Here is an 11,145-nt window from a genome sequence, read left to right as displayed (position 1 = left end):
ATGATTTTTAAATATATTTCTTGCCTTAAATATTGTTTACTGTTAATTTTTAAAGATATTTCTTAAACGCAGAATAAGAAATAATATTTTATTTATAATTTTAAAGATATTTTTTGCTTTAAATACTGTTCAGTGATTGATGTTAAAGACCTAGTTTAAGGCAATAACTTTTCCACTTGAAAAACTTTTCTAAAAGCAATATTAGGTTGTCAAAAAAGTCTTGCGGTATAAAATTGGTTACAATAATGCTGATGATTCAAGTCAAATATGCGCCGTTTTGTTCGATGACGCGTTCCCAACGAGATGCCAACTTCTTAATGCCCCTCTCATAGAAGCTCGCTTCCCTATTGGCGTGGAGCGTGGCGCATCTTCGACCACCTCTACACCAGAACGAAAACGTTGATACCATCGTTGTGCGGCGGAAATGGAAACTGTATCGGGTCCATAAACTGCACAAATTCTATTGGCGGCTGGAGATGCATTTTTGCCTTTATCGTAGAAGTACTGTAAAATATGCCGTATTTTCTCTTTATTTTGCTCCATGATTGCGAGGCTATAACTCACGAATGACTTAAAAGAAAAGACAATCAATAAAATCAATCAATTAGCGCCTGAAATTAGCTTTCCAAAAAGGTATAGTATGACCTGATGCGACGAATAAAACAAGAACTACGCGCTTTCAGCGCCAACTACCGAAAATACCGCAAGACTTTTTTGACAACCTAATATTAAAGTAATATTAACATTATCTCCTTTATTTATAAACATTGCAAATCTCTTATTCATATCCCTAGTTCCTAATGTCTTTCTAGTCCTAGTTTAACCACAGTTCCATATACAAACCATTATCACAGCCACATTAAGTCCTTATGGTCCTGCAAATGCTTTAAGTGAGCAGCCAGGACTTGGGCTTTCCATTAATACTCCCCCGTCGTAGAGAGCCCTCTCGACGTCTCCCATATCGGCCAGAAGCCAAAAACCTTATTCATTCGAATCTTGAATTCATTGCCCTGGCAAATTGTTTTTGCCCCCCCCGGGCGACCACACCCCTGTCAAAACAGCAGCGGGCAAAACGGCGGGAAAATAACTGCGCAGCTTAATCCACTTGCAAAAGGGGGGTGGATGGAAGGAACAATCTGCACCCACTTGACGGGCAATCTGTTCCAGAGTATTCCGATTGCGAGGGTGTCCATGGGGCCATGGTAATAAAATTTAAATCACCCAAACACACACACACACACATCATCATGAGGATATCAGGACATTAGGGTCGACCTTTTGGCCCTGCTAGCATCCTTCTAGCCGAGATTGAGAGAGCGTTAAAAGTCGTTAACGACCAGATGAGAATCCGGCCTGGATGGGTGGTTAGAGGAACAGGAAGTCCAGCAGTTCGTCAGCATCCCCAAAATCCAAAAGCAAAAGTCCACCCTCAATCAGATGAACATATTTTACGCTTATTTGCAGATACAAAGATACAAAGATTGATTTAGCAAATTGATTTCAGGGATTCCCCCTAACACCCTTTTTTGCTACTCGAAAGTGAATTATAAATTAGAGAGAAAAAACGTTTGGTTTTACATTTATTTTTGAATGAAATTTAAATAGTTTATTCGTATTTTAAATAATTAATTTACATAGACAAAAAAAAGTAATCGAAGATGATAATAATTGCTGATGCCGTAGGATTGGCCAAATCCCATTTAGCATTCGTGCTGTTTGTTTGTGTGTGTGTGTTGGTGTGTGTGTTGGTGTGTGTGTGTGCTAAGTATCTAAGTTTATCTTGCTCTAAGCCTAAGTTCAAATAAAACAACAAAAACACATTTAGTTTAGGTTTAGCTTGGGTTCTTCTTAGTTTTTCCTTTTCAGTTTTCCGCCTTTCCTTTTCCTTCTTATGGTAGTTGGGATTCGATTAAAGCACTAGCATCTAAGATAACCGCCGGAGGACGAACCTCCTCGTCCGTTGGGTTTAGCAAAAATAAATGAGGGACATGTACTAACTTACAAGGGCTAGATTCTAGATCCTTCCCCCTCTGCCTTTCTTTAAGTTTTTACTTTCACTTTCTTTTCTTTTCTTTACTTTACTTTTCTTTTTTTTGCTTCTCTTTTCTTTTCTTTACTTTTCTTTTGTTTTCTTTCGTTTTTCTTTACAATTTTGGTTCGCTCACACTTCATAATTGGACTAGAAATATATTTATGATCTTCCCCCCCCTCTCAATATCCATATTTATATTTATTTATATTTTATTTTAAATATATTTTAGAATTGCATAATTGTTAAGTTCTGTTGTTGTTCTTCTTCTTTTTTTTAGGTTTTGTTTTTGTGGTGCTCGAAGCTTGTCTCTTGGTTAATGTCGTTATATAATTCTTAGAAGCTATGAAAAAAATTACATATCCATAGGGCTAGTAAAAAAAAATCAAAAAAAAAAGTATTCTCGCTCTGCTTTTCTCTATGGGGGACAACTAGATATTCTAGAAAATGGCTTACTCTACAAATAGGCTATAAGCAATATATATATATATATACTCCTCAGATATATATATATATATATTTGTATATTTCTGTTTAGTTTTAGTTTTAGTTTTAGTGCTGGGATTAGCGCGATAGACACATAGAGCGGGCTCTTTGAATATGTACAGACATCTGCTGGCTATATGTACAACCGCAAGATAGCTTTAGATCGAAATGATATCGGTAATGATATATGCATATATATAGTATATAGTATATAGTGTATGGTGTAGTCAAGGTGTGGAACCCATTCGCTGCTTTAGTTGGTGAACAGGAAGGGTCCCAGCGAACCTCAAACCATGGGTGGCTTGATATCTACGAGAGAGCTGGGATCCAGACCGGGTGAGCCACCGGTGGCCAGGTGGTGCGAGTGGTGGGCATGGTGGTGCAGGTGGTGGGCATGGGGATGCTGTTGCTGGCCAAATTGCTGATGATGATGCTGCTGCTGTTGCTGGTGGTGCTGATGTTGCTGCTGCTGTTGATGTTGCTGCTGCTGTTGATGTTGCTGCTGCTGTTGCTGTTGCTGTTGATGTTGCTGCTGCTGCTGCTGCTGTTGCTGCTGGTGGAGCATCACCGGCGAACCGCCCGCGGCGACCATCTGGTGCGGCGTGGCCAGGTGCAGACCGCCGCCCAGCAGGCTGCTGGACGTGCCATTGGCGCTGTGCGCGTGCAGCGAGGTCGGGGTGCCGGGATGGCTGCCAGAACCGGAAACGGAACCGCTCGAACCACCGGAATTGGAATTGGAGTTGGAACTGCCAGAGGAACCACCTCCCGCTCCGGTGGTTACCGATCCAGATACCGATCCCGAACCAGAACTAGCGCCACCCCCGCCGCCACCGGCCCCGCCCGTCTGAGGGCCACTGCCCACGCCGCCCAGCCCGTTGGACTCGCCCGACTGGTTGGCGGCCTCCTCTGAGTCGCTACACGACTCCGAGGAGCCCTTCTTCAGCCCACCATGGCCATTGGCCTGGTGATTGGCCGTGCCATTGTGCGTCTTCACGTGCTTGGCCAAATGGTCGCTGCGCATAAAGCGCTTGTTGCACACGGGGCATGCAAAGCGCTTTTCGCCGGTGTGCGTCCTCAAATGCCGTTGCAGCTCGTCGGAGCGTGTGAAACGCTTGCCGCAGAACAGCCAGTTGCACACGAAGGGACGCTCGCCGGTGTGCCACCGCAGGTGAGCTTTCAGATGCGAAGTCTTTCCATAGACCTTGCCACATCCAGGTATGTGACACGAATGGATGTTCTTCTTCCGCAGATGTACCCCAGCGGGTCCTAAACGTTCCGCCTCCTGACAGTTGGGGCAATCGCAGGTGGCCCTTCCAGCATAACGTCTCTGGGATCTGGGTGATGGTGTCGATGGGGAACCACCTTGTGGCGAACCACCTGCTGCTGCTGCCGCTGTTGCAGCAGCTGCCGCCGCCGCTGATGGCGAACTATGGGGTAGGGAGAAACCACCCATACCAACGCCCACGCCCACACCAACGCCAACTCCTTGACCTGGCAACATGCTCTTGTACGTATCCTGCAGCAGATGCTGTCCCGATCCCAGCAACGAATGACTCAGAGCGGAGCTGTAGTTCTCGCTGGCATAGTTGGCCATCGTGGAGTGCATGCCGGCACCACCCATATCTAGCCAGGATCCGGCGGCACTGTGCATGTCCCACCAACCGGAATTCACGCTGGCCGCCTCCTTGTGGGTAACCGCATTGAAGGGCCAATCGTAGGGATGACGGGAATAGACACCACCAAAGGCGGCCGCACCGGCTTCCACTTTACCAAGGAGACCCTGATGCATATGATGGTTGTCCATGTTGGAGGTCGAGGTGTTCGGGAAGTATAGATCCCCGCCATAGGCAGCCGCTACAGCGGAGGCCGAGGAGGATGATTGCGATCCGGAGGCGGAGGAGGAGGAGCCGGAGGAGCCCCCGCCCACCGCCGCACAGGAGGAGGCCAGGGGGCGACTGTAAGGATAGATGCTGAAATTACTCGCGAGTCGTATAGGGCCAGCTGTTGCGGCTGTCCGCGCACAGCTCTCCGCCGGGGATTCCCATAAGGATGGATGGGTTAAATGGTTCTCAAAGGATCTTCTAGGGTATGCTAGCTCATAGCCTAAGCTCATTCACCCACCTCCAACCTGGGGAATCCTCAGCAGATCGCTGTGCGCCGCCTGTCTGCTTACCTAGCTGTGATGTTCACCATGGTGCTGGCGCTGGAGGAGAGACTCCTGGAGGACTGTCCTCCGCTCGATCCACTCGAGCTCGACGAACTCGCCGCTGAGATGGCGCAGGGCGAATGTTGGCCAGCGCTACTGCCACCGCCGCCACCACCACCACCGCCGCCGCCGCCAGAGGAGCCACCACTGGAGCCAGCTGCTGGGGAATTGGGACTCTTCTTCCACGGATGGAAGCCCTTGCCCACAGCGGCGTCGGCCAGCGGTGGCGGGGATTTGTTGGAGAGCTTGTTGCACTGGGCGGCCAGCATGGCCAGAGGAGTTCCCCTCAAACTGGGATGGTCCTGAAAGTGTACAAAAAATATATGAAAGTTAAATAAAAAATGTTAAAAATTAGTTAAAAATTAATGAATTTTACTTTTTAAAGTAAAATTATTAAATTTCTTTATTGTAAATATTTTAAAAATATTTTTAAAGATTTTTTAAATGATAAATTGCAAACTTTACTAAGAAAGCGAGTTCTGGTTTATCAAATAAGATCAATTTATGTTAAGAAAGTCTCTTTCCTTCTATATAATATCTGTTATATATATCTTAAATCTATATTCCAATCTTAAACTACATTTAACTTAACCCAAAACTAAACCTTTCTAGCAAACCTTTCCCAAGGGAAAGCCTGCATTTCTTAATTAACAGCCATTCGCGCGAATTTGCAAATTACTTAAATGCGAATTAGTCGGGCTCAATTTCGCTTCCTGCCTTTGGCTTTGGCTTTGGCTTTGTTTTTTCGGCCAACGGTTTCTAATGTCTGTCTGAGGAAGGGGGCCAAAAGGGCAAGCTGCGGGCCAAGGAGCGAACACCAGCCCACAAAATTAATTCGCCACGTAAATCAAAACTGAAATTCCCTTTCAGAGCTGCGAATGAGCCGCGTTTTTACGGTCTTCTGGGGATACTCTTTTGGCCAAAAGGGGTTAAGCGGGCTAAGGGAAAGGGTTTAAGAAACATAAAATTGAATTTAAATATGCCTAAAATATATACAATATTTATAGAAAATATTAAAGTTTTTTAGAAATTTGCTTTTTTATTTTCAGATTTTTTGAATTTTAAGTTAGAAAAACTTCTTCTTTCACCACAAAACTCAGTTTAGAGAGTATCCACCGTTCGACTACATCAAGTTCTTGTTTTTCCCACAGACATTTATAATCGAGAACTGCGTTTTGGAAGGAAGTCATTAAAAGTTGGCTCTGGTTCGGGGGATTCCTTATTGTCCCGTCGTTGGCCAAAACTAATTTTCAATTCCGCTTTTTGTCTAGCGGCTACTCGCCGGCACTTGTTCTTCTTTCCTCGTCTCTCTCTCACGAAATTGCTGGCTGCTTGACGAAGGTCGAGGATTTCTGTAGAGCAAGGATTCACCCAATCTGTGGCCTCTGATCCTCGTCAAACACATTTCATGCCTGCCAGCAGCTGCCTGACTTGAGTTTTTGGCCGCAGCCAACAAAGTTGGTAAAAAGACAAGCAAGAGTCACGGCAGCCAGCAACAACGGCAGAATTGTCAACAACAAGTTGAACAACTTTGGCAATACGGTAAAAGTTGTTCAATCAAGCACTCCGATATGCCATATATATACACTGATCCGAAATTAATCGGCAATCGATCGATTAACTGGGAAACGAGTCAATTTGAATTTTTTCTCCTGCCAATAATTGCAGGTTGTTATTTGGATAATTCTTATTTATTATTGCTTTTTGCTTTAGTTATGTTTTATTTTATATAAAAAATGTAAGAAATATTTAAATCCAGTCACTATTTTAAGCTTAGCCCAAGTTCTTAGCGTTTTCCAAGTTAAATTTGAATTTTCCCTCAAGAAAATCTTCAAAATCTTAACAAAATCTAAACATTTTCCATCTTCTAACACAGCTTTTCCCCCTATTTTCATTTTAACTTCCAACTAATCATTCCTCTCAGTGCATTCTGGCCATTGCCCAGTAGTCGTGGCCTCGTCGAGTTGTCCAAAAAAATTAAGTTAATAGTTTACTGACTCGCAGTCGGCCGATTTACAGTTGCCTAGTTTCGAGCTTTTACCGTTTTCGTTGGCGATTTGGTCAGGGGGGGTGGTGGTGCAGCAGTTTTATAGTGGTGCATTGCTATGGCAGTGGCAGCAATGTGGATTGCTTTGGCAACCAGCAATCAGCCAGAGATCGGGATCAGAGAGCCTCCGCGGAAGCTGCTATTTCGGCCAGTAATTGGCCACTCCAGAAATTGAGAGGCGGCCAGGCGGCTGGGGAATCCCCCTTACAACCGCCCACCTATCTATATATATATAGCATTTCCGTATGTATCTCTGTTGTGGCACGTTTATGTCGCTGCCGCTTTTTCAATTGCAAGTCCGCTCATCCCCGACATCGGACAGGTGCTTTGGCAGCCTAATGACATCACCCATTCAAATCGTGAGGTCTCCAGATCTCTGTATATCTGGATATCTGGATATCCAGCCACCGAACTACATTGGCCTCTCAGTTCGAGGGAGCAAAAAGGAAAACAAAACCCAAAGCCAGGCCGAAAAAAAGCACACACTTAATTGGAGCAATTTCAACGTCGTGCAACTGCGCGTATGAGTAATGGCCGTTGTGCCAGTCTCTCTCTCTGTGTGTGTGTGTGTGTGTGTGTGTGTTGGATAAATTATACAAAATGATATCGGGGCAGGCAAGTCAGTCAGTTAGTTAGTCAGTTGGTCAGTTAGCCAGCCAGAGGAGTCTGGGCCAAATTAAAATGCAACCCGATTTGATTAATCGATCAGCCTGTTTTGATTGGCGGGCCTCGAAAAAGGTTTTGGGTCACAAAGATGATATGTAGGTGGATCATACATTACCCTATAAGAAAATTTATCTTTTTGCCTTGTAAAGAACATAAAAAAGTAACAGAAAATCAAGCCATGAAAAAGTTATTAATTGAAATCTTTCCTTGATTCTAAATCTGTGATAATCTTAAACTGATTTTATAGCAACTTTACCCTCCAGCCATCTCCTGCTTCTTCTTGTTTTTGGCCACCTTAGGAGGTCTTTGCAGTTGGCCTAATTAATGCAGTTGAATGTCATTTAGCAAAGGTGGACATTGGGAATCTCGGAGCCACAAAAGGCGATCAGATGAGGGAAGGGGATATCTTCAAAAGGCGCGAGCTAAACAAATTTGGTCAACACAGCAGGTGATGTCCCATGGATGAGAAGGAGAAGGAAGAGGTATCATACATACAATGACCAACTCCCAGTTCCCAAGTCCAATTCCGATTCGGATGCCCCGGCATCGAGTTCACAGCGGGCGCTATCAGCAAATGGCGCTGCAGGTTCCTCACCTTTTATCTACCTCAGCTCCTGTCTCTTTTCCGCTCGCCCAATACACCTCTGTCTCTCTCTCTTTCCCACCAAACATCGCCCATCGCCTTTCCTTTCGGCAACAAGTTGGGCACATCAATCGGAGGCGGTGTCATAATTTTCACAGCAGGTGTCGTCGCTAATGATTTACAATGAGCCCGGGGAAAAGCCGTAGAGAATCGAAGTGCCATAGAATCAGAGACAGAGACAGGGAAATAGAAACAAAATGAGAGAGAGAGAGAGTGGGAGATGCACTCTGTTGCATCGCCGTGTCGGCAAACAACAATAAAAATGTGAAAAATCTAAATTCGTTGTGGTCGACGTCGCTTTCCGTTTGAAGTCGTTCCCGAAAACCAATTCATTATTCATCAGTTTGCATTGTAGGCCATATATCTAATGGATATCGATGCCTATTCTATAGCTATTCCTATTCCCATTCCTATTCCCAATTCCGATTCCCTTTTGGGGTGGAGGCGTTGCAGTGGCTAATTTGCCGCTGGGATCGTTGGTCTTGGTGACTGGACTGGCGCCAAGTGGCGCCACCTAGGGTGCCAGTGTGCCAAACATTGAAAGGCGATTCGCCGTGGAGTCGGTGGATCAAGGCGGGTCTATAAGGGGTATATATGTACATATATCTCTCCCTGATCTGCATTACTAATTGCTGATCTAGTTTGGGCGGGATAAGGCATAAGGTACTGTTTATAACTTAAAGGTGTTTTTCCTTAGCTGAACTTCCAGTTTATAGCCAAAAGATGTCTCCTTTTCAATCTAAAACTAAATTTAAGACTTGTTTCCCATTCATTATACTCCCAAAAAGTAATAAAATATTAGCTTAAATATTTGAAAATATTTTTAAAGTAACTTTCAACTCATTAAGAAAACATTCTCTTACTTAAAAAACATAAAATAAATATTAAAGACTCTGCCACTGCCAGAGATGGCAATAAAAAATCATATTTTTTCCAATTATCAGCCATAAAGAATTCCTATTAAATTCTTAAAAAATAATTCTACACTTTTCTAACTGGCCAAGGTAGTTACTGTATCCAGTTTTTTTTTAGTCTTTTCCAATTATCGCTGCCATTTGCACTCCTGATGAGTTTTCTCCGCCATAAAAAAAGGCCCCGTAAAAATCAGCAATCGAAGCCGACAATTATCGCCATCCATCAGCCCGGGAATCAATCTCAGCTAATCCGTCGAGTCAGCTAATCCCCAAACTTTGTGGCACACTGTGTGTGAAAGGCCGCTACTCATCAGCCAAGGAACCCCCTTCCCCCCTGCCACTTCAAAACATTTTTATAAAAAAAACTAAAAAGAAGGAAAAAAAAGTTGAAAACTCCGGCGCCAAAATGCAAATAAAACAACAAACGCAAGAAAACATAAAACGGCGCAACGCGAATATAAAAAGAAACTTTAAATTGCGGTCTCTGGCGAAGTGAGGAGAAGGCTACCGAATACGCTGGAGAAACGCTTGGAGAATCTCTGGGGTAAGGAGCCACAGAGGAGATACAATTTTCATAGGCAATTAAAAAAAGTTCATTGGTTTTGATTTTTATTTTCGGCTGCAGAACTCCGCCATTCAGAAGCCACAAAAGAGCAGGGCTCGAGGCACTCCGCTGCTTTCAAACTACCAAAAGGATGAAAGACCAGAGACCAAAGACCAGAGACGAGAGACCAAAGACCAGAGACCAGAGACCAAACCAGACCAGACACATCCAGTCCAGACCAGACCCTCATCCTTCCATTAGCATGTAAAGTGTAAACTAATGGCTTTGATTCTGATTCTGAAGGAGAGCGCAAGAGGCTCGCAAATTAAAAGCAGCGTGGGAACCGAGTCGCTTCTGTCCCAGAAGTTTATTAAAAAGAAGCAGCAGAAGCAGCAGCAGCAGCAGCAGTAGTAGTAGTAGTAGTAGTCGTAGTAGTCAACTTTGTCTTGGGCCGGGAGTTCCTTGGAACTGGTCCTTAGCTCCTCTCACCCGAGGATCTTCAGCCGGACACATACGATTGGACCTCTCCTGGAACTCAGAGCCAGAGCCACACTGAACTGAACCTGAACCTGAGAGCCCATAAGTAAGCCATACACGAAAACTCATTAACAATGACGCTCCAAAAACGGCGGAGCAGCCGAAGTAGCCGGGCAAAAATTAATGGAGTTTCTTCTTCCAAAGCTCCAGACTTTTTCATCATAATTTTTATTATTATTTTTTCATCCTTCTTCGCCTGTGCGTTATATTCCTTTCCCCTTCCCCCTCCTTATCTGCTGCTGCCTCGTTGCTGCTTTTTTATTATTTATTATTTTTTGAGAAATTTCTGAAAAATTAAAAAAAAATATCGAAAGAGCAGAAGCGAAATGGCTTGAAGGATTAAGCGATCTATGAATACCCTCCTTTCCTTTCTAGTTTGCTAAAAATATTTCGAAAATTAACTAAGCTTCGTCTTACTATATAAATCTTTACTACTTAAGATTTTCTTTATATTTTTATAAACATTTTTAATCTGGAAATAATGTAGAGTATATCCCTTTCTATATTAACTTCGATTTCGGTTCTGGCCCTGATAATTACGAACTGAGAGATTCGTCTGAAGGCGAAGTGGAGTCATAACCCAAATTGATGAAGTGCATTAAAGTGTCTTTAATGTGCGGCAATAAGAAGAGGAGGGGGGGGAAAAGTGAAAGAGATGCCACTAAAAAGCAAGAAAGAGAGGCATCTCAACGAGTGTGTAAAAGGAGAAGACTTTCGTTTATAAGATTTTAATTTAGGAAATGCTTTAATTTGATGTTCTTCCACTTTGCTGTTCATTTGGTTTTTGGCTGCTTTTTTCATTCACCACCCCTTCCTTCTAAAGGGGGCCAACTGTCACGCCCACCGCCCTCACTGTATATCATGATTAACTGACCACTCATTAGAGCCACATGACATTCTAGATTTTCGTTATGGCCAAGAGACCCCTCGAAACGGGTCACATTTAATGTGCCTCGGATTGCAATTAATTTGAACCCGAACTTCTGGTGAGTGCTTTGGCCTGTTTGGGTGTTTAAGTTCAGGTTGCAGGCCAAGTAATTGGGGTTGATTATGTTTTCAATTTCCAAAAGGCT

The 11,145-nt window shown here is 43.8% G+C and overlaps 1 protein-coding gene across 2 annotated transcripts in view; it reads right to left on the bottom strand.

The window, feature by feature from the left end:
* Positions 1–1,579: 1,579 nt before the first annotated feature.
* Positions 1,580–11,145, bottom strand: part of LOC108103159 (transcription factor Sp9) — a 29,182-nt gene continuing 19,616 nt past the window's right edge. The window contains exons 2-3 of one of the 2 annotated variants that reach the window (XM_017208541.2): positions 4,689–5,023; positions 1,580–4,470 (exon numbers count right to left, since the gene is read on the bottom strand). In XM_017208541.2, coding sequence (XP_017064030.2) covers positions 2,802–4,470; positions 4,689–5,023 — 2,004 coding nt within the window. In that variant the 3' untranslated portion in view covers positions 1,580–2,801. Of the gene's footprint in view, positions 4,486–4,688; positions 5,024–11,145 lie in introns of both variants that reach the window. The other variant, XM_017208540.2, reaches the window with a different exon arrangement.

The sequence above is a fragment of the Drosophila eugracilis genome, unplaced genomic scaffold (assembly GCF_018153835.1).
Source record: "Drosophila eugracilis isolate 14026-0451.02 unplaced genomic scaffold, ASM1815383v1 contig_649, whole genome shotgun sequence".
Lineage (NCBI taxonomy): Eukaryota > Metazoa > Arthropoda > Insecta > Diptera > Drosophilidae > Drosophila > Drosophila eugracilis.
The sequence above is the reverse complement of the archived record's forward strand: the minus strand, read 5'-3'. Positions and strand labels throughout refer to the sequence as shown.